Below are 24,547 nucleotides of genomic sequence, written 5' to 3'. Positions count from 1 at the left end.
AAACAAAGTTAAAAAAATATAGCGAGACACTTTCAAGAACGCAAAATAAAAATAAAAATAACAATACTTACGATGTTTTGTGTCATCTCATTTACGATTTGTTTACACAACTTTGTAGATACCTCTCTCGTGTCATATAATGAATATGATAGTCGGTATTTAATCCTTTCATGTGACTTGGGAGCTTTTGTAAGTACGTAAACAACTTCAGTGTTTGGTACCGAACACATATCTATGACTCTTCCCATCACCTCCAAATTTTCATTATTATGGGGTATATCAATATATAGATATATATTCACATTTGTGCTCTCCCTTTCTTTCACATGCCAGGCTCTTGATGGAAATTTCACCTCTTTTGAAGTTTTCCAGTCTGAAATTATCTTCTTATCACTTAAGGCACTTGAAAGATTTGTAGCCATGAGCTCAGGTGGAGTTCGTTCACCAATGTTTTTTGAAGATGCACCTTTAAGAGTCTTTGGTCCAGAAAGATTCACAGAAATTTTCCTTGATGCCATTTTCCTAAAAAATAAAAACACATAAATTAGTAAATAAAAAAACATATTAACTTAAATTAACAACGAAAATATACCATAAATTTGTTATTTGTATAATCAGAATCGCCCAGCCACCTCTAACGGGCAGGCGGGTCGATGGGCGGGCGGGAGCTCGGGTGAGGGACGACGGAGCTAAGTGGACAGCTGGGCAAGTGAGGGCGAGCCCCCTACCCCCCTACCCATGCGCCCCCCACAACCCCCTACCCAACCGACCTATCCCCCTACCCATGCCACCCCCCTCTACCCCCCATAACCCCCATACACATGCCCCCCCCTCTACCCAACCGACCCCCCAAGCCCCTTACCTGTGCCCCCTCCCCTTAACCCCCTTACCCATGCCGCCCCTCCAACCCCCTTACCAATGCCCCCCCACTTATCCCCGCAACCCCCTACCCCCGCTACCCATGCCCGCCCACCCATGCGCCCCAACTCTCCACCCCTCCCAACTCTCCACCCCCATCTCCCCCTCCCCAAAACCCCCTACCCACGCCCACACCCCTACCCCCAACCCCAACGCCATGACCCACCCACGCGCCCCCCCAACCCCCTCACCTCTTGTTAACGGGAAAAGTGTCTATTCAGAACGACCCTATCTCACTAAGGTGTGACACTGACCTTAGAAACAAACAGAGAAAACTACTTTTGTATTCTTCTTTATGAACTATAAACGAAGAGGAATAGGATGAACCAACCTGTGTCTTGCGCTAGTCCTTTGATCCAATCTCTGTCCTCTTTGACAGTTTCCAGCTACCTGCTCCCTTACTTGTTCAGCTTCACCAAGTTCCTGTAAGATCACAGAAGAAGAAAACTACACAAAGACATGGATATATATTCATAAATAGCTTAGGATCAGATTTAAGCTAAACATACAAATGTAAAAAACATCAATGATACACAAGCATGTAGGAGAAACTCAAATAGTTTTATTGATATAACAAGAAGATCCAAGAGGAGTTACAACCGATGATTCCTGATCCAGCATCAACCTCCCAACAAAGAAGCCCCTCTTCACCTCCAACAAAGCATAAATCACCCAATACTCTGATATCTATCTCAAAACCAACAGCAATTCTTTACAATGTACAAAATTCCAGCCTCTGGATCTCTAGGATGAGGGATCCATATATAGATGTATGCAAGGAGGATGAGTCAGTTTATGATTTGACTAGTGGCTTCTCTCTGTCAGTTCTTGCTTCCACTTGGAGACTGAGAGCCTCTTACTCATCTTTGGTCGAACTCAGTGAGGCAAGTGTCATTGGAGAAGATTTTGGAAACTTCCATTGTCTCTCCACCTCGCGGAATGACACTGCCATTTGTCATTTCCCGCTCAACGCACCTTGGTAGTGCATTTAGGTGCGTTGCAACGCACCTAGCTAGTGTATTTGTGTGCTATGCAACGTAGCTAGCCAGTGGAGTAGCTGAAATGATCATGATTTGACTGATTCTGAGCAGTTTCTGGTGGAGAACTTCTGGGAGAAACTGTAATTTGTTGACCTTGTTCCTTTAGGGGTCGGAACAACACTTTTAGGGACTTAGGATCCCTTGGTTTATGGACGTTTCATGCTTAGAGCTGTAAGGCACAAAAATGTCTATAACAGTTGCCCCCTAAAGTATGAGGTTGTTTATCGGGTGAAATGCTTTATTAGGAGGATCCGAAGTTCTTTCAATGCTAGGAGGGGACCTGTAATAAGATACAATACAATACATTATCTTCATACCGTTTTCATGATCTAGCTAAGGCGGGCATTCCCATGCTTAGCTTTATAAATTCATCTTCATGTACATAGGACAGACAATCGTCTGATGGTAGACTGATGATTCTGATAGAGCCATCATCCTTTTGGTAGGATGATTATCTGTGCTGCAATGTTGTACATTTCATTGTCTTTATTTTCCTGAATATATATCGCATCCCGGATGGATGAAACTAGATCCGGGGTCTTCAATCTCGTCCGATCTTCACTCGAAGTACAAGTCGATCCATGTGAGAAATGTTTTGAAGTCGAACATGGAAAGACATCGCTTGATTACTAGTCAATGATGTAAACTGTTAACAAGCGTGAGAGGAGTCACCGATAATGATGATGACCCTCAAGGTACTGCAGTACAATTCACGTGGCGTGAATAAAGGACTTGGCGTCGAACACCACGCAAAATCTTTCGGTCGAAGGTCATTGATGTATACCTGTCGCCGGAAGTGAGAAACTTGCCATTGAGGCATGCAAGCTTCAAAGTACTGAATGGGGTGTTCCTAGATCAACTTCTTGGATAATGAGCTGATGTCGACAAGAAGCGATCCGTCAAAGGAGGCCTTAATGAATCCCACATCGATGACACGAAACGGAGCAAATTATTTTGATGGAGGTGAAAACGATCTGATGATATACGGTTCAAGATGGCGGTCATGAAAGAATGAAGTATAATGTATGGTAGTGGATGGGACACAGGTGACTTCTCTGGATGACTTCTCTTGAACATGTCGGCGACACTTATGTGATGGATTGGTAGCATTTACCCCAAATGTAGATGGTATGGCGTGACCATGGTGATGTGACCGGTGAATGAAACAACCCAACCCGACTCGGACACGGAGTGGAAGTGTCATGTTCAAGAGCGACTTGCTACCAATAAAGATTCTTTGAGTTTTCTTCCCAATTTTTCCCCAGTCATTGCTGACCAGTACCTCTTTATTTTTTTCAAGCTTGAGGAGGATAACATATGCTTGTTCTATAATTTTCCCTTCGGGCAAACCCATCGCTATGTTTTAACGAGCCTAGCGATAGTGAAATTCGTTCTCGTCTAAAGACAAGTTTGTCACTATTAATCTTTTTAACGAGTTTAACGACAAAGATAACTCGGTCCTTTTCATTTTTAGAGAGTCTGAAAAGGTACGTAAAGGTGACTCCAAAATTCCTTTTTCGTCATCTAATTCCTTAAGTCCGAAAAAGTATAAAACAATACAAGGGATGAATTTTCGATAGTTTTAACGAGCCGAACAAAAAAAGCGCTCGATCTTTTTGTGCAATAATCCCTCAGGTCCAAAAAGATTAAAATCTAGAGGAGGGATAGCACTTCTGGTCGCTTTAACGAGCTGGAAGGCCAAAACTCGGCAATCTTTTCATATTTTACGAGTCAGTTGAAAAGAGCTTAAAGAAGACTCGTCTTTTGAGGAACGAGTGATAAAATGGGTAGCAGCTGATTCCAGGTAAGGGTTGGAATTTTCCAATCATGGCAGTGTCACAAGGATGGCTAGTGAAATCACTCTTCGCAGCTGTTCCTCAAAATGGGTAAACAATCAAATGGAGGTGAATGATCGGCCAATGAAAAAGTGGAGGTGACGGTGCAAACATGACCGAGGCTTTAATGGCTGAAGTACTACATTCACGGTGGTTATTTACTGGGGAATAGTTCATTTTTTAACGAGCTTAAACGCGGGTGGAAACATTTGCTCATGTCTTATGTTTATTTTTTAACGAGCTTGAACTATGTGCTAAAACTGCTCGATTAATCCAGTCATATGATAAGAATGTCTCATATAAAAATGGCAATTTTTAGAGTTTTGCCCCACATCCTTTCTTTATGCAAGTTAGGAAACGACTAATCCAAAAAATAGATAAATAATCGCTCTTTTCTTGCACTCCAAAAGGTTTGCATGCCCCCAGGTATAAAATATGGTTTCAAGGTTACCCCTCAATTTGCAGACAAAACATTTGTTCTATCAGGAGAGGCCTACCTCTTACAGGTTACCAAAGATTGTCTTATTCGCGTTGCGAATGAAACATTTCTTCGGCGATGTCTATCGAGATAAACAAAGGTGACGACGATGCCCGCCAACTCACATAACTTTGACAAGAGAATATTATTCTAGAATAACCCCTCTTCCAATCACGGACGGGGTACAGACTAGTCATATTCTCCCGCGGAAACCTACCCTATACCCGAAGTTTTCCTGCCGAAGCAGACCAGGATGCATGCCCCCTGGGTTTCAGTCATATCCCTCCGAATTACTCGCGCTCATCGGGAGGACGGACTGGGGATTGAGACATTTCTTGTGTGAAGAGACCATTTAGGGATGGTATATGACTATTTGCTATGCGTGATCCGGGAAATGAAAGCTGGTCCACGAGCTTGACCACTCTTCCTTTGTGCGGAAAACACATTACTCTAAAGAGTGAGGAGACGATGGCTCCCATGCAATAAATATAGTCTCGTCCAAGGAGTAGGTTATAATCCAAGGGTCCTTGAACTACCATTACATTCATGTGAACTGTCTTCCTTCTCAATGTTATGGGCACATCGGGAAGGATCCCTAAAGGTCGACTGGTTCCTTTATCAAAGCCTATCAGATTTCTCATTTCAGGAAAAAGCGATGGCGAACCAAGCGCTTTCCAAGCAGTCGAGGAAAGGATACTCACAGAAGCCCCCTCATCTATGATGGTACCAGCCATGACCATTCTATATATTTGAACGATAATTCGGAATGGTACACTTGCTGGTAAACGGGGTCTGCCTAGTTGATTCCAGTCGAAGGAGACAACTAGGTTGCTTGGAGGTGGGACCAAATAGACGGTTGGGTATGGCTCTGACGAACTTCCTTCCTGCGGTAAAGGAATGGGTATATTGCCCCCATGTTCGTCGGAGTCTGTGTTGATGAAGAGAATTTGGACGGTGTCATCCTTGTTCTCTTCAGTGACTGTATCATCCGAAGATGAAACCTTTGAAGGCAAGACCGGGTCAACTGCCGCCTCGACCTTTTGACTTTCGTTTGGTATGGATCCAGATGGTTTATCCTCAATGATAGGCGCTTCAGCCGACCACTTGAGCGGGCCAGCTGGGTTCTCAACTAGCGACGGACTCGGCAAGAGTTTTTTATATCCAGGAGGAAGTCGTAACGGTGAAACCGGACGATCATCCAAAACTCTTTTAGCTTCGTCTAAGAAGGGACAATGGTGGACGGCATGATTGCCTTCGCACAGTTTACAAGGAAATCTAGCTTTCCCTTTTTGTCCTAGGGCTTCACCGCTAGTTGACGGTGTGCTTTCAACATGATCATCAGAGGTTGATGACACCGGATAGTGCAAACGAGGAGACCAGTCCCTTAGTATCCGAGGGATGCAAGGACAATCTCTGTGAAAGTGGTCTCCTTTGCAAATGACACATGGCGATTTAGGCCTGGTCGGTGTAGTGTGTGGATTTTCGTTAGACGACACTCGTTTTCCCCCATTCGCCTTTGGCTCCTTCTTCTTCTTCTCTTTCTTCTTCTTTTCCTTCTTCTCCTTAGGAACATGGCTTTTAGCTTTGCCAGTCCCATCAAGTGAAGAGGAAGGAGGAGAGGAAGAATTAGAGGAAGTAGAAGGTTGGTGGGCAACTCTGGACTCGTCTAATTGCTGATTCGATTGTTCAGGAATAGTGGTGTTCTGAACGACATTGGTTGAGAAGAGCCATACCGGCAAGCCAATTGTCAGTCCTGGAAGCGACAATGTGGCCATATGGGGTGCACCAACATCTCCCCAAGAGGAGAAGGGACTAGGATTTCCACCAAGGGGAATTCCTTGGTTGGTAGACTCCATTTTCTCAACCTAAGATCAACGTAGGAAAAGGGTATGAATATTCCGTTTAAAATAAATTTTTAGACGCTTTGACACAACTTGTTTTTTCAATTTTTAAGAGTCAATAAAAAACAAAAGATGACTCTAGTCTCCTTCGATTTTTAATGAGCCTGAAGTGACAAGTGCTCAGCTGGACCTTTTCCGTTAAGGAGTCTGAAAAGGAACGAAAGGGACTGCTTTGGAGGTCTAGGTAGAGGGAGTACCAAACCAATTGCAAAACTGCAGAATACTTTTTACGGTACGACAGTCAATCTTCCCGAATGCTGTGTTCAGTGCATTGCGATCAGTAGGGCGGCCGACACGGCTTCCTATGGATAAAGGTTTTAAGCCTATAGGGGTCTCCCAATATATACTCGATGGTACGTGGGAGCACAAGTCCGTACTGGCACTTATCGTCTCAAAGTGGAGGAATCACCCAACCATCAGTGAGGACAACAGTTACCAGGCTTTACGACACCGGAATACGTCTCTAGCCTAGACCTCTAAATGTTGTGCATTAAGTTCCAAAGCATTGTTAAGTTCATTGAATTTATTTTAAGTTGATCTTTCTTATGAAGTTTGCCTTTTGGGTTCACCACGAGATGTAGATGTAATTCCTAAAATGAAATCTAAAGATGATAAGCAAACTTTTATCTCTTTTCAGCAATGAAAATCCTAGCTACAAGGGGAAAAGAAAGACACAATCTTTTCACAAAGAGCAAAGAGCACACTGTAAATGCACTTTCCTAAATCAAGCCAAACAGACTGTCAATATGCAAATGCACATGTGCATGTATTTGTTTTTCACTTTCTTAATATTGATGCCTAAAAAGAAAGTTGATGTACAAATCTGAATTTGCTTTCAAGTGATAAACACAAACAAGCTTCTTTTCGAAATCAAAATGTAGAGATGATTACGACACTTTATGATTTTGAAATAAATACTCGTTTCGACACTAGAAAGTCACAAATTCAAACCAAAGGCAAAAGTAAAAGCATAATCGACTGTCAACAACAAATAAACTTTCTCCTATGATCAAAATCGACACTTGTGACAGATCTAAATCAAAAGACGACAGTATGACTATTCTACTTTTGCAATGGAAAACTGTAAATGACGTAACAAACACACAAAAACATATACAGTCTTTTTGTACAAAGGAGGCGGAATTATAGCAAAGAAAAGGGGTTTTTAAACAGACACATACACTGATCATAGGCTGCAAAAATCAGAGACAAAACTGAAAAAATGAAGCAAAGAACCTCAGCTGCACAAGGCTAGGCTGATCAGCGCACCTGTTACACAGAGAAACTGGATTGCAACGCAGGTTGCCCTCTCAGGAACTGCGCTGAAATGCAAAACCTCTTCACAGAGCCTGCGCTGGGGCAGAAACGAGAATTCTATCCGGGTTTTGGGTCACGGTTTGCAGTTTAATCTATGGTTTTTGGCCGAGTAAAAGCAATCAGTAATGCACAATCACAAGGTAGATTTAAAGGAAGGTCTAAGAGCTATCACAAAGGGCAATCAGATCATTTGTGAATCAGCTGTTCAAATCATAAACAGATCCAGTGAATGGATTGAAGTAGCAGATGTCTACTTTGCATTTGTTAATGGCAAATGCAGTTCGATTGCTACTTCTAAGTTTATGAAGCAAACAACAAGAGAAACACAAACAAACTAATTAGACAATCGTCCCCAGTGGAGTCGCCATTTTGTTAACGGGAAAAGTGTCTATTCAGAACGACCCTATCCCACTAAGGTGTGACAGTGACCTTAGAAACAAACAGAGAAAACTACTTTTGTATTCTTCTTTATGAACTATAAACGAAGAGGAATAGGATGAACCAACCTGTGTCTTGCGCTAGTCCTTTGATCCAATCTCTCTCCTCTTTGACAGTTTCCAGCTACCTGCTCCCTTACTTGTCCAGCTTCACCAAGTTCCTGTAAGATCACAGAAGAAGAAAACTACACAAAGACATGGATTTATATTCATAAATAGCTTAGGATCATATTTAAGCTAAACATACAAATGTAACAAACATCAATGATACACAAGCATGTAGGAGAAACTCAAATGGTTTTATTGATATAACAAGAAGATCCAGGAGGAGTTACAACCGATGATTCCTGATCCAGCATCAACCTCCCAACAAAGAAGCCCCTCTTCACCTCCAACAAAGCATAAATCACCCAATACTCTGATATCTATCTCAAAACCAACATCAATTCTTTGCAATGTACAAAATTCCAGCCTCTGGATCTCTGGGATGAGGGATCCATATATAGATGTATGCAAGGAGGATGAGTCAGCTTATGATTTGACTAGTGGCTTCTCTCTGTCAGTTCTTGCTTCCACTTGGAGACTGAGAGCCTCTTACTCATCCTTGGTCGAACTCAGTGAGACAAGTGTCATTGGAGAAGATTCTGGAAGCTTCCATTGTCTCTCCACCTCGCGGAATGACATTGCCATTTGTCATTTCCCGCTCAACGCACCCTGGTAGTGCATTTAGGTGCGTTGCAACGCACCTAGCTAGTGTATTTTGGTGCTATGCAATGCAGCTAGCCAGTGGAGCAGCTGAAATGATCCTGATTTGACTGATTCTGAGCAGTTTCTGGTGGAGAACTTCTGGGAGAAACTGTAATTTGTTGACCTTGTTCCTTTAGGGGTCGGAACAACACTTTTAGGGACTTAGGATCCCTTGGTTTATGGACATTTCATGCTTAGAGATGTAAGGCACAAAAATGTCTATAACACCTCTCGGCCCTCCACTCCAACTCGCCCCCTCACCCACTCGCCCACCCCCCCGTCCCACCCACGCACCCCCCCAACCCCCTCACCTCTCGGCCCTCCACTCCAACCTGCCCCCTCACCTCTCACCCCCCCGCCCACCGCCCCCACCCCCCTCGCTGGTCCCCTCTCCTCCGCTCCCCCTCTCCCCCGCTCCTCTCCCTCGGCCTCCTCCGCCCGTGCCTGGCCACCCCCGCGACCCTCCCACTCCAACCCGCCCCCTCACCTCTCAGCCCCCCCACCCACTGCTCCCCCCTCCTCCCCTCCCCCTCTCCCCCGCTCCTCTCCCCCGACCTCCTTCGCCCATGCCTGGCCACCCCCACGGCCCTCTGCCCCGCCCGACCGGCGGGCGGTCGATTCCTCGGCCGCGCCACCCCCGTGGCCCTCCGCCCTGCCCGACCGGCGGGCAGGGCGAAGGGCCGCACGAGTGGCCAGTCGTGGGTGGAGGAGGCTGGGGGAGAGGGGGAGGGGATTGGGGGAGAGGGGAGGGTGAGGGGAGCGGCGGGGGGGGGGGGGAGCGTTGGTGGGGGAGGGGTAGGGTTGTTGGGGGGGGGGCGTGGGTGTAGGTGGGGTAGTGGGGTGTGTATAGGGGTGGGGTACGGGGGTTGGGTTGGGAATTAGGGGGTGGGGCGCATGGGGAGGCGATGGGAGTTGGGGGGGGGGAGTGGGAGTTAGGGGGTGGGGCGCATGGGGAGGGTAGTTGGGTAGGCGAGGTCGCATGGGTGTGGGGTGTAGTGGGGGGGGGGTGAAGGGGCGCATGGGTTGGGTAGGAGGGTGAAGAGGGCATGGGTGAGGGGGAGAGGTCGGTAATGGGTTGGGGGGAGGCTGAGAGGTGAGGGGGGGGGGGGCACATGTGTTGAGGGAGGGTGGCATGGGACATGGGAGGCACGACGACGACCCACCCATGGTTATTGGTCAATTGAGTTTGATCGGGCACACCATGCTCATGATTGACGTAATTGTTACTTTGGCTTAAAAAATTATTAATTTAAAAAAAAAATCTTCTTCATTAAATTAATTTAATATGAAAATTTTGAAGGAAAAAAATTGAACTTACCTTTCAATTGCGAGAATTCTTTGTTGAATATGTTGTTGATAACAATACAACTGCTCCACAAATTCACGAGTCTTTCAACGAACTTCAGAAAACCTGGATGTGACAAGAGTAATAGTGATAATGAAATTTAATATATAAGTGAAATTACGAAGATGTTTTTCCATATGATTAATGTGGGATAATTTGTTTTAAAATATTATAGAGCGAATATTGTAGAATTGTTTTACAACGGATTGAATGTGGGATTAATTTGTTTTAGAATATATTATAAAAATTTAAAAAAAAATTCAGTTGTTTAGTAAATATTATATACTTTAACTATTAAAATAATTAATGTACAAGTTCTAGTTTACAATTTTAATTTTAGTGATTTATTTCATAAAAAAATTTAGTTTACGTTTTTCAGTAAATTGTAGAATAAAATAATGAAGGTAAATAAATCTAACAAACTTTTGGAGGGAAATTATTTCGCGAAAATTTTTGGAGGGAAATATTTTCGCGAAACTTTTTGGAGGAAATAATTTTGGAGGGAATATTTCATTCTTTAAGCTATATAATATCCTTAGGAGACTCCGTTTGTATCATTCAACATCTCCTATTTGAAAGGGATGGATTGTTCTGATAGTGAAGTTTCGATTTATACACCATCAACATCTTCATCGCGTAACAACTCTATTCATATTGAGGAATATAGCGGGAATTCTTCCACTATGAATAGAAAGTCAATTCTTCCACTTAGTCCCCATTCTAAAGACTATGAGAGCAGCACTGATGAAAGAGGGGATGGAGAATTTCAAATTAATAAAGAGTCACAGATTCCACTTAGTCTTAATTCTAAGGACTATGAAAGCAGCGGTGATGAAGAGCATGATGGTGAAGTTCAAAAGAATGGAGTGTCACGATGTCCACTTAGTCCTAATTCTGAGGACTATGAGAGTAGCAGTTTTGAAGAGCATGATGGTGAAGTTCAAAAGAATGGACTGTCACGGTGTCCACTTAGTCCTAATTCTGAGGACTATGAGAGCAGCAGTTTTGAAGTGCATGATGGCGAATTTCAAAAGAATGGAGTGTCACGGTTGTAATATCCCTCCCCTTAATAATAAATAATAAATAATAAAAATAATAAATAATAATATAATAATAAATAATAAATAATAAAAATAATAAATCATAAATAATAAATGATATTTAAAAATATACAAGAAAATAAATAAAAATAATAAAAATAAAAATAGTAATAACTATACTAAAACTCTAAGTCAGAATAAATAGAAATAAAACAAGAAAACTATCAAAAAGAAGGAAATAAAACAAGAAAGCTAAAAATCAAAAGAAAAGTAAAGAAATAAAACAAGAAAGCTAAAAATCAAAAGAAAGTTGCATGTAGACACATGGAGTGTGTGCATGTGGTTTTGTTCTATTTAATAGATGGTGAGGAAGATGAGAGGCATTCTTGCATTCCATCTTTCCGAGATTCTGTCTTTCATTCTCTTGGGAGAATGGTATACTAAGACCTAGGAGTCACTGGCGGTAGTATGTTGATTGAGGGCTCGGGGGTGGCCAGTTGTAGCAAGACGTTGCACAATTGAGCCTACGGTTGGGTGGAGAGTCGTCCCCAAAACCTTGTTGCGGTAAGCCTACTTCTACCACAGGTAAGTGCCACTTGATTTAAATTTAATGTTAATTAGAAAAGTTAATTAGACATTTATTTTTGGACTGTTACATATGGTATCAGAGCAGGCTCAAACACATAGGGCCTATGGGCATTTTAATGTAGAGAATTTTGATTATTTCTTGATATTTATTATTTGCATGAGGCGACTATTGGCGAGTGAGGATTATCTCATTTAATTTCAGCATCGAAATCTAGCTGCCATTCCCCTGATTTAACTGTACACATAAAATATTATTGTAAAAGCGTCACTTTATGTTTTAGATTTACAGAGATATAGATTTGCACCAGAATACACATTTTGCTCGATTTTAGACCGCATCAAAAAATGTCAACCTGAAGGTTTTTCTCTAATGAAGGTTTCTATCCTTTGCATCAGTAGTAATCCTTGTGATTTTGGAAGCCTTTAGGCATCATAATTTTTGAAAAGGGTTGGAGCGTGAAGGTCATCCTTTCTAGTGCTCCAGTAGGCACCTTCATTTCGGGACTGTGCTAAATTTAACATCCTTATGTCATTTTTATCTCTATGAACTTTCTTTGGTCAAAAGCAATGGGTGCTTATTTTTAACCTCTGAAAAACCATTATTGAGCTAATTAATGGTGACTTTCTGTAGGACTAAGTGGGCCGGAGGATTTTCTAGTGGAAATCTTCCGATGGAAATAATTTAGTTCCTGGGTTAAAGATTTTTCTGGTATAAATAATCAGTGTAAATTGTTTCCAATTGTTGTTACGGTACCCTTTCACCACTGAGTCACTGACCAATTGCTGCAGAAACTAAACTGTCGTGCCCTCTGTTTTCCCTGTTTGATGAAGCGCATGCATACAATTTGCAATTTCACATTTATGCATTCTATGAATACAGATTTCATTCCATAAGCAGGGGCTAAATTTTCTGGGAAACATTGGAGATATTGCCAAAGGTGTAGCTGGTGCTCAATCGATATGGGGTAGTTCTTCTACTAAGATGTTAAAGGTTTTCCTTCAATTTTGTCTTTGCCAGTTTCGGTTTTTTTTGGTTAACAACCGCTCGATTGTGATGCAAATGCATTACTCTAATGGCATTAGTGGATTGAAACATCTTCAAACTTCATATTGAAAGTCATAAGTGGAATTTAACTTATGCGAGATATAATATATTGCATAAATTGAATATCTCGTAGCAATATTTTCATCCATAATGGTAACCAATTCAATTACAACCTTCAGAAATATTTGCACGATTAAAACAACATCATATCACCAGATTTAATTTAAAAATTGAATATCTGAATTCATAAAAGAGGGCGACGACGAAACTAAGGATCGCCGGTTTAAAACTGCGGGGGAACCCACAACCGGACTAAATTATAAACATGCTGATTAGCGACTGTTTCTCTTTCTGTGGAAAGCTTTGACCTCCATTCGTTTCATTAGTTTGTAACTATCTGTATTTAACTATTATTCTATAAAGCTTATGAAATTAAATCTGCTAGCCGTGACTTGGTTTGTTAAATGGTTCTTTAGGCACTGTTATGTTGTTATGAATTTTCTCAGTTACTTTAAATTCGTTTTTCATGGTATTGTTGTATAACAAAGTTCTTGTTTAATACATGAATGTCTACAATATGACCATCAAGGAATGCTTATATTCATGAAATAATACAATAAGCCAAGCATGTAAACTAGAAACAAATATGTATTGCAAAAAAAAAATTGCAGGAACAAACAGTGCATTAACTGTATGTAAATAATGTGAACGCACCTCAAAGAATACAAGCCCTGGCTTCAGGTCCATCGAATCCTCCTACCATTCAAACATTTATGTCGGGTATATTTTAATACTATTTAAACATTTATGTCGGGTATATTTTATTACTGTTTTACCGAGGGGTAGAGAAAATTATACGCAAGGAATCATTATAGATTATGATAGAAATCATCCAGTCGATATCAAACCATTGCTTAAATGCCACGATTGCTTATCTCTCGAGATGTGCATGTTTTGGCAGGCTGTTTCATCATGTAGAAGGAATGTGCCTAATCTTTTGGCAAAATGTGATTAACAAATAACATCATATTTTTATTGATTTTGAGCATTTCAGTGCGGATTTTATTTCGTTGTGTTGGATGCCGGTTCTGGAGGTGTGATCAAGGGGTTTTTTTTTTTTTTTTTACTCACCTCTTGTTGAGGCTAGTGCTGATGTGATCTAGTTGGGGTTAACTAAGAAATTTTGAATTTTGTCAATGGGTTAGGAAGGTTTATTTTGACTGCCTTACAAATGCACCACAATAGGAATTCTGACAACAGGCAAATACGTTAAATGTCACTTGCTTTTCTTTTTGATCCACTGCGTTTCATCAACGGAAAAAAAAAAGTGGTCTATATTTATCAATGATTCAACGTGTTCGTCGGTGAATTTGATGGGTAAAATTCTGTGTTGGCTGTTATTATGAGAGGATAATTAAATTCGTTATATTTCGGCATTTTTTTTTAAATGGTAGTGTATATCAGCTTTTTAAATAGGAATTTTCAGCTGTTAATTTCATTGTAAGTGGTGATTTCAATTTGAAGTAGATTTTTCGATTCATTTTGTTTAAAATTGGTAAGAAATAGGAAAAATCGTAATTTAAGTTGTCAATTTTGCAAAACCTGTTCTAGCAGGTGTTCTGTTTTGTAGGGGTTGTTTTCCGTTTTTGCAAGGGTTCATTTCTTCAGGTTCCGTAAATTTTTAAAGTTCTTTTGTTGAAGCGTTCGCCGCAGGTGTTTTTGAGATTTTCTGGAGTTCTAAGCTTGTATAGTCTGATTGTCTAGGTGTTCTGCAAGGGTTTGTTTCCTCAGGTTTCCTAAATTTTGTTTTTGTTTTGTTTTGGAAAGTGTTCAAGGTTTTGCCAAAAGGTTTTTTAGGAGACACGGTATCTTCCGTAGTCCTAAATGGTTTTCCCCGAAGGATTCTTGGAATTTTCTTAATCATTGACCCTGTATAATATTGTGCTTTTTTAGAAGTATTTTTCTGTGTTCAAGCGTTTTTGTGAGTCTATTTTTTTATACAAAAATTTAATTTAAAAGTTTTTTTTTCCGAGTGGTTTTCCTGTGAATCCATTTAAATTGTGCATCAAAATACCTACATATTTAGCTCCATTAAGCTGTTATTTTGTAAGAGGAAATATCCTTCCGATTGACATGAATCTGTTCCATAAAGCACCATGCGTTGTGAGTTTGAAGTACGATTTGCTCCATACAAATGTCAGGCCAATAAACTCTCTGTTGACTTTTGAATTCATGAATCCCTTTTCCCAATAGAAAACCCTAACAAGGCAACATTTTAAAACATGGCTGGCAGTTTCAGCGCAATGCCTTGTTGGCTGTCATTGGATTATTGTGCTTGCGGTTGTTATCTATTTCTCGGAACATGCTATCTTGCTACAGTGGCATATCCCTATGTTAGGATTTCGTTCCACATTAATACTCCTCTGTTCTTCTTTGATCTCCTTATTGTTAAGCTGATGGGACAGTCTCATACTGTGTCTACATAACAAATCACTTTCTGCTCACTGTCGGACTTTTCATTTTCTGAAAGGAAAGTGGTCTCTGTTTTTACTGTAGATCAAGTGATTATTGTAAATGTTGTTGCTTTTTTATATTTATTTTGATGATTCGTGTCGCAATTGGCATTCATTTTTCAAGAATTAATGACCAATGCCGGACATAAGTTCTCCAGCAGTAATCTTTACAGTAACCGCCTTAAAAGTCTCAGGATGTAATCCTTTTCTGGAACTAATAATCATGCTCATGGTAGTCCCACCCTCTTCTACGATAGAGCAGTTAAAAAACTGTGACTGCTTTGGACATCCAACTCTTCGGTCCGTCATATTTTTGCAAATGGAGATGCTGAGTCTGTTAATTTACAGACCGAAAGTTCCAATAAAAAATAAAATAATACGATATTTTACATTTCTCAAAACCCTTTATTTACAAGACCACTTACATTTATTCAAACATATGATATAAGATAAGTGCCAGGTTTCCATAATAAAAATAACCGGGCAAGCTCCAAAATTCATTAGCGGGTCTCGAGTTCGAACCCCACAAAACAAGCCCTAATTGAGAAAGCCCGGGACTGTTTCCACCATAGTGAACCTCAACACTATAGTGGCTTCGATTCAACGCATTTTCTGAAAAGGCATTCCCTCTGTCATAACTAATAACGTTATGCTGACGGACTGTAAAAGAAGCAATCGTCTTGAATTCAAAATTGTGTTAAAAATGCGAGGGAAACGGTGAAATAAGTACCTGCTTTTATGGCTACGCTTGGCACTTCCTCCGTCATCGTCTTCTTCTTCGTCCTCTTCTTCATCGCCGGGCTGTTCAGAAGACTGCTCTTCCTCTTTAACCTCATTTTCTAGGCCCTCATCGCCTTCTTCCTTGGCCTCATTGTTCTCCAGTTGCTCTTGTTGGTGCAATAAATAAAGGTCTACTTGCTCTCTAATGAAGGCCTTCTTGCTCATCAAATCAACTCCAAGTTCCTCTTCCAGCTTACGCCGAATGCTCGCAGTCGTAGTAGTCGTTAAGTCCGCAGTCTGCAGAATTTCCTTCAGGCGCTCTGCGATTTCTTGCTCGGAAACCATCTTGGTTTTAGTGTTTTATCAGGCTGTCAAAACCACTGGAAATGAATTCTTCTCTTTCTGGATTCTGCGAGTAAATTGTGCAATTAATGATCATCTCTTCCTTTTATCATTAGACTCTGCGCCGCTCAAATGTCATTTCAGGTATAGGTAATACTTTCTCTCTATCTTTTGAATAAATTATTATTTCTTTCCAAAATTCTGTGCCCTGATTCCTGAAAAGTAGAATAACATTGCACCAACACAGTAGATTGAAAGAAATTTTTTTAAGGAATTACTCTGAATTTATGTTACTTTATTAATTCCTACATTGTCTTTGCAGTGCTACAGCAATCGGTTCATCCTGCACACTGATTTTTAACTAAGCTGTTCTGATTTTTCTTGATTTTCTGATTTGTTGACCCTAGCTGCAATATTTATGAGCCCCATTTATTTTTAACATTGGTCTGGATTGGTGATTCTATAAAATAGTCCACTAGTTGAATCATTAATGTGGATTTTGCAATAGTTCCAACTTTTCTGATGAACATTGAATCGTAAGCTTTCTGATGAACAATAAGATGAAGAAACATTTAATAAACAACTTAAAGCAAGAAACATAATCTAGCTGAGGGAATCTGGAGGCTTAGCATTGTAGATTCTGTTAAAGTTGGCACGACTGACTGATACAAGGATGAATTAGCGATGGTACGATCTTGACTTGCTTTTGCAGTGGTCTAGTTTTCTTTAGCTTAATATATCTAAGTGATAATGTGGCTGCAGCAGTCATCTGAGCAAGGATAATGAATAAATGTGTGTGCATACGTATGTGAGAGAAAGAAAGAGCGAGAGAAGATGACCTCAATCATTTCTCTCTGAATTTCATATTGATTAAACTAACAAAAATAATATCTAAATTAAAATTTCATTTTTGATAATTAGATAATTATTAAATAAGACAGTTATTATTTTAATGAGTAATTATATACTATGACTTTTCAATGTATATAAAATTTATGATGTGTTATATGCTAAGTAAGTTTAGGACAATATTGGGAGGATCATGTACAAATCACATATATTTATGTAGTTTTTATTTTACTTTTATAATTGATAAATTATTAGAATTATATTTTTCCAAAAATAGCATAATTACTATAAATCAAATTATTTTACTTATTCAAATTCTTGTGAACTTTGGAAATTGGTAAAAGTTGGATTTTAATATTTTTATGAGGGTTTAAAACAAAGATATAAATATAGAACAAAGGAAATAGATTGATGACTTTTCCATGAAATTAAGATCAAGTGATGAATTCATGGAAATACATCTTAAACTATGAAGGTATTTTTTCACATTAGTAATACTTGAATTCAGAAAATGTGCAAGGAGGAGAACCATACTTGATTACTGACACAACTATGAGAATAGAAGTACACTCCCCTAAGGAGTTCATGTCAAATGAAGTCGAATTGGAAGAAATAATTATAGCCCTTAAAATAGTATCCATTTAATATTGAAGGGATAGTGAGAAACATGATTAGTAATGGTCACAGTGATGATCTACATAGTTCAAAATGTGAAGAACTTTTGTTCCCAAAGCGTTGTTTCCACATAACACCACACATTTAAATTTTTCATGGACAATGATAGTAGTAGTATTTCCAACTATTTCAAAATCTAAAATAAATATACTATTTAATGAGCGAGAATCTCTTGTCCAATTTGATGAAGAGTGAATTTACGATAAAGCAATCAAGTGGTATTGAGATAGGAACTTGACGAGATAAGGAAATATTTTTAGATGAAAATGATAATTGTTAAATGATGTAGGGATCAACAAACCCTCATGCAAGTAAATTATGCATGATATAAAATAAAATCATGATGACCTAGTATTTATATGCAATTGCATATAGCGATATTGGAATCAGTAAGCCAAAGGGTAAATGGATGTAAAATCAAGGGATTTTAATTCTAAGATAGATGATTTAAATAATGATGGTATCACTAGTAATATCTTAAATGAATTTCACCAGAATTTCCTTAGGGAAGAGATTAAGACTCAAGATGATGAGGCTCATGTGAAATTTAACGAGGTACTTAGATGATTACACCTATGGTGTAAATGGTCAACTTCCTAGTTGAAAGAAGTGGAAATGATTATAAAACTAATTGGTATCTTGATGAAAACATAACACTAATAACACTGATGAGATAACATAGAGCCTAGATGGATGTTGAATAATCTTAGTTCATAGTTGAATGTTTGTAAAGAAATTGATTTTTCTGATGAATCATGATAAGAACTCTTATAGAGAATTATTCTATATTTGATAAGTATTGAGATGTTTCTCATATAGACGATGTTTCATAGAATAATGATGTACATGTGGTTCTTATAGTGATGATGTATCCTTATGATGATGATGATATGCATTACGTAGCATAGGAATTATGATGCTATAATATGAGGTTATTGACATGTGGTTCAGTTATTATGTGAAGTCATGATATGTCTTGATGCAAATATGTTGATGTTCTGATTTATGATGGAATTCATGTGATAGTTGCGTACAATGTATGACATGCATGAGCATGCAGTTCGTTATCATTTATAATGTCGCGATTAAAAAGATGAATGTTCTCATGATGACATGCAAAACTTGGCATGTGGATTATTTTCTATGATACTATGATGCATTGGTCGCATGTTGAGATGTGATGATTCATAGGACTCCACAAATGGGCCGAGAGGGCCGGTTTATTTGATGATCTTGTGTGAGCCCATACGCACAAGGGAGAATAAGTAACACCATATGGGCTGGGGACAAAACTCAATCAACACTACGTATGCTAGTGGTTCCTTTGTCTTGTGTATAGCTCTTGATGGATAGCTCTAGAAGAGCTATGGGACCATCTTGAGGAGGCCAAGTGCCTGATGTTCTAGGCTTGGTGCCTGTTATTGGATTGGGATGCCGAAGTCTGGAAGGGATGTAAAGGACTTCGATGCCTGGGGCTGTGCGCCTTAGTAGTTGTAGAGGGAGTGGGCCAGCCTTGCCAGATGCCCGGGGTCATTGAGTACTGGACCGGATGCCTGCCTTGGGGCAGATGAGGTCTGAGTCAGGTGCGAGCCTTGGGGCCAGCCTTGGACTAGGATACAGACCGGGTCAGGCTTAGCCTGGTGCCGAAAGTGGGAAAAAGGACAAAGATTCCTTGAGATTTCCCGGGGTGTTGGGAACTTTCGATGCCTGCTGGTTATACTAGTTCAGCAGAGGGTGTTGGCAACATGAAGTTAATAAATAATAAATAATAAATAATAAAAATAATAAGTAATAAATAATTCAACTTAACTTCGGGACGAAGTTCCTTAAAGTGGGAGAGTATGTAATATCCCTCCCCTTAATAATAAATAATAAATAATAAAAATAATAAATAATACAAATAAATAATAATATAAATAATAAATAATAAATCACTTAATAATAAATAATAAAAATAATAAATCATAAATAATAAATGATATTTAAAAATATACAAGAAAATAAATAAAAATAATAAAAATAAAAATAGTAATAACTATACTAAAACTCTAAATCAGAATAAATAGAAATAAAACAAGAAAACTATCAAAAAGAAGGAAATAAAACAAGAAAGCTAAAAATCAAAAGAAAAGAAAAGAAATAAAACAAGAAAGCTAAAAATCAAAAGAAAGTTGCATGTAGACACATGGAGTGTGTGCATGTGGTTTTGTTCTATTTAATAGATGGTGAGGAAGATGAGAGGCATTCTTGCATTCCATCTTTCCGAGATTCTGTCTTTCATTCTCTTGGGAGAATGGTATACTAAGACCTAGGAGTCACTGGCGGTAGTATGTTGATTGAGGGCTCGGGGGTGGCCAGTTGTAGCAAGACGTTGCACAATTGAGCCTACGGTTGGGTGGAGAGTCGTCCCCAAAACCTTGTTGCGGTAAGCCTACTTCTACCACAGGTAAGTGCCACTTGATTTAAATTTAATGTTAATTAGACATTTATTTTTGGACTATTACAACGGTGTCCACTTAGTCCTAATTCTAAGGACTATGAGAGCAGCAGTGATGAAGAGTGTGGTAATGAATTTCAAAAGAATGGAGTGTCAAAGTGTCCACTTAGTCCTAATTCTAAGGACTATGAGAGCAGCAGTGATGAAGAGCGTGATAATGAATTTCAAAAGAATGGAGTGTCAAAGTGTCCACTTAGTCCTAATTCTAAGGACTATGAGAGCAGTAATGATGAAGAGCGTGGTAATGAATTTCAAAAGAATGGAGTGTCAAAGTGTCCACTTAGTCCTAATTCTAAGGACTATGAGAGCAGCAGTGATGAAGAACGTGGTAATGAATTTCAAAATAATGGAGTGTCAAAGTGTCCACTTAGTCCTAATTCTAAGGACTATGAGAGTAGCAGTGATGAAGAGCATGGTGATGAATTTCAAAAGAATGGAGTGTCAAAGTGTCCACTTAGTCCTAATTCTAAGGACTATGAGAGCAGCAGTGATGAAGAGCATGGTGATGAATTTCAAAAGTATGGAGTGTCAAAGTGTCCACTTAGTCCTAATTCTAAGGACTATGAGAGCAGCAGTGATGAAGAGCATGATGATGAATTTCAAAAGTATGGAGTGTCACGGTGTCCAGTTAGTCCTAATTCTAAGGACTATGAGAGCAACAATGATGAAGTGCAGGATGATGAATTTCAAAAGATTGGAGTGTCACAGTGTCCTCTTAGTCCTAATTCTAAGGACTATGAGAGTAGCAGTGATGAAGGACAGGATGATGCAGTTAGTCCTAATTCTAATGAGTATAAAGGTAGCAGTGACAAAGGACAGGATGTAGCATCTTCAATAAGTAAACAGTCACATTTTCAACGTAGTCCTAATTCTATGGACTATGAGAGTAGCACTAACAATACACATGAGGAAGAATATCCATTAAACATCGAGTCAAATTTTCCATTTAGTCCGAATTCTAAGGACTATGACAGTAGCAATGAAGAAGGGGAAGATGAAGAGTATCCTCTAAGTTAATATTTGAAAAGCAGAGCTGATCATAGTGTGGATAACATTCCTCTTAATGATGATGAAAATCCTTATAAAAATGATGATCCAATGATGGAGATGTTGCCAAGAAATATTGTATCGAGGAGTAGGAGCAGACCTTTTCGTATCAATGCAAGCTGTTCTAGTTATACAAGGGGTAGAGTAGAATATCTGACGAGAAGAAGTTCTATTAGCGCTCTCATTTCAAGTGAATGTTGCCAAAAAAATTGCTTGAAACATATGGATTTCACATTTGCATTAGAAAGCAGGAAGAGATATTTGTCAATGAATAAAAGCATGCAAAATTCATATTTAGTTGGATGCATGCAATCTACATTGTCAGGTTATGATTATCATATTAGGAATTTATTATTGTGTAGAAAAGCTTTCAAAATGTTTCATTCGATTGGGAATTTTCGTCTCTCGAGAATTCAAGAAAATTTGGAAAAGGATCCCACATTTTATTCAGAAGTACGTCATAAAAGACAGTTTGGGCCATTATCAAATACTGCAATGTCATGGATGAAAGATTTCGTTTCAAAGCATGGAGAGTGTATGCCAAATAGAGAGACAATACATATTCTAGATAATTTTTCAAGACGAGAGATCTACAACTTATACAAAGAATATGCAGAAGGTGCTGAGGGACATGGCCAATTTATTACATATCAATATTTTGTGAAGATATGGAAGAAAGAATTCAATAATGTCCGTATTCCTAAGAAGACAAGGATGGGGATTTGCAGTACATGTGATTCTCTTAAATAAAAAAGGGACAAATGTGAAGGCTCAGAAAGAGGTAAGCGTTCATAACTTTAACTTTTAGAATTGTATAGTCATCAGCTATGAAAACATATTTCTTAATGAATTTCTTTTATGTTGTGTAGATTTAATTGTCAAAGAACTTTAGGAGCATCGCGAACAACAAATAAATGAAAGGAAGAAGTTGTACAAGCATCGAAAGAAGTGTTATGATAATCCGAATAAATATTTGGGTTTTATAATTGATGGTATGGACCAGAAGAAAACACTTTTACCACATTTTGTTCGCACAACCAAAAATTTACAAGAGGAAAATTTTATTCAGTTTCACTTGGTCGGTTGTATGGTCTTCAATGGGAAAATGTTGCCAAGGGTGTACTTCACAGCTCCAAATATTCATAATGATGCAAATCTGACCATAACCATAATTCATGATGTGATTTCTCATTGGTTTGGTAATCTTCCCGAAGTTTTGTATCTACAATTGGACAACACTTGCTGTGAAAATGAAAATCAGGTTGTTTTTGGATATCTGAACATGCTTGTTGAATTGAGAAATTTTCAAAAGGCAAAGGTTGGTTTCCTTCTTGTTGGGCACACTCATGACCATATTGATCAGATGTTCAGTTGTTTTTAAGTCACATTGAGGAGGAAGGAAGTTGGGAGCTTGCCATCACTAATTGAATGTATTAAGAAATCATACATGCCAGAGCCTACTTTTGATGTGTTGGAAGAAACTGTTGACATGCGAAGGTTTATTCTGGGATCATATGGTGAGGGGAAATGCATTGAACAACTTAATGACATTAGCTTCCAACATCAATTTCGTATCAAAAAAATTGATGGGAAAACACTAATACGGGGCAAGAAGTTTTCAACTACTACAGAATGGGCACCATCATCAGGTTTGCAATTTTTGAAGTTCATTCCAGATCTTCCAATATTTGCATCAAAAATATTGTTATTACAATCAGTTGGTGAAGTTCAGAATGCACGCAGATAGAATAGACATATAAATTATTCTGATTGCCTGGAAGAAATTAAAAAATGTATTACATATACATATGAGTACTTTGACATTGCTTATTCAGTTTGGTGGGATTCATTTTTCAATAATCAAAGTGATATCATTTCAACAACAACAAATGAAGATATACCTTTGAAAAATCCATTTAGTTGGCCACAAAATGTGTCGAATGAACATGAGGAAGTAAACATTGTTGAACAGCAACAAAGTCAAGGTATTATTAATTTTTCACAGGCAACGGAAAGAGAGATGTATATTGGTTCCAGAAGATCTCGTGCACAATGTGAAGCCATGGAAGACCTTTATAGGGGTTCAGTACAAGATATTAAGGAGGGTTGCATGATTGCAGTGCTAGTAGATGGAGATCCCAATGGCTATCCATTTTGGGTTGCTAAATTTATAAAGGTCTTTACAGAAAATGAGGATGTTATAGGTGTTGAAGTACATTGGTATGCCAGAAATACACACCCATTCAATGGTGTGTATAAGCCAGAGATGGTAGTTGACAAAAAAAAATGGCGGAAAAATAAAAATAAAGGGTACAAATATAAATCGCTGCCGCACAAAAATATTACAATTGGAGGATGTTGACATACTTGTTTATGACTTCAATTTAACAAAGAGAGGAACTTTTCGCTTCAAGACGATAGAGATTCTAAAAAGGTTGTTACCAGAAGGAACAGTGTTGACATGGGAACCTGCTGAAACTAGTCGTAGATCTAGAAGAATTTTGAAACCTGGAATGTTGGGCATGCATGTGGACCCAGATGGGGCACTAGTTGATGAAAGAGAAGAATATGGAACATCTTCATCAGCATCCAGTCACTCATCTGAAGATGTGAATTCTGATGGTGTGCAAGAAAATATGAGTGATTTTGAATAATTGTTTAAGACAGTTTATATAACTGATTTATGCATCGTATCTTCAAATAAAATTAAAGTTTTCCATATGGTGTTAAATGAGAAGTTATGAATCATTTTTATGTTGTTGGGTTATATGTCTTAAGTATGATAAATTTTATTGTTTAAATATCTACAATGCAATATCAAATTAGAGATATAATGTATGTTTTATTCAGTATACAAATAAAGACTTTTGAATTCATTTAGTGATGTAATTTTTTCATAATGTCATGGTTTTTTAATTTTATAGTTGAAAAAATTTCAATTTCTTTTGTATCTAGCATGTTATGGTTGAAAACATGTTAAATTTATACTTAGGAAAGAAAAATGATATTCTACCAAAAACATTAATGTGTTTTTTCCTCATAAATAACTTTGTTTGAGACATAAAAATTTGGTTTTATTAGCATTTTTTTAAAATTTTGAAAATTGACCCTAAAAAAAAAAATCATTGTTCCAGTATCATTACTTTCATTTTGAAGCTATATTTTGCACAAAAATTTCATAGTAAATTTCGTATTCACTGCCATTTTTAAAAC

General features: G+C 38.6%; 1 protein-coding gene across 1 annotated transcript; it reads right to left on the bottom strand.

Moving 5' to 3' along the window:
• Positions 1 to 15,704: 15,704 nt before the first annotated feature.
• On the bottom strand, positions 15,705 to 16,345 carry LOC149226373 (uncharacterized). The gene is made up of 2 exons (XM_089375277.1): positions 15,935 to 16,345; positions 15,705 to 15,816 (listed from the first exon to the last, which is right to left on the bottom strand). The coding sequence occupies exons 1-2, from the start codon at positions 16,267 to 16,269 to the stop codon at positions 15,789 to 15,791; spliced, it is 363 nt and encodes a 120-aa protein (XP_089231403.1). The 5' UTR covers positions 16,270 to 16,345; the 3' UTR covers positions 15,705 to 15,788.
• Positions 16,346 to 24,547: the final 8,202 nt, after the last annotated feature.

Source organism: Pinus tabuliformis, chromosome J (genome assembly GCF_031772625.1).
Source record: "Pinus tabuliformis cultivar Carrire ecotype Pingquan chromosome J, CPIR1, whole genome shotgun sequence".
NCBI classification, from domain to species: Eukaryota; Viridiplantae; Streptophyta; class Pinopsida; order Pinales; family Pinaceae; genus Pinus; species Pinus tabuliformis.
Note: the sequence above shows the minus strand (reverse complement) of the source record. Positions and strands in the feature narration are given on the sequence as shown.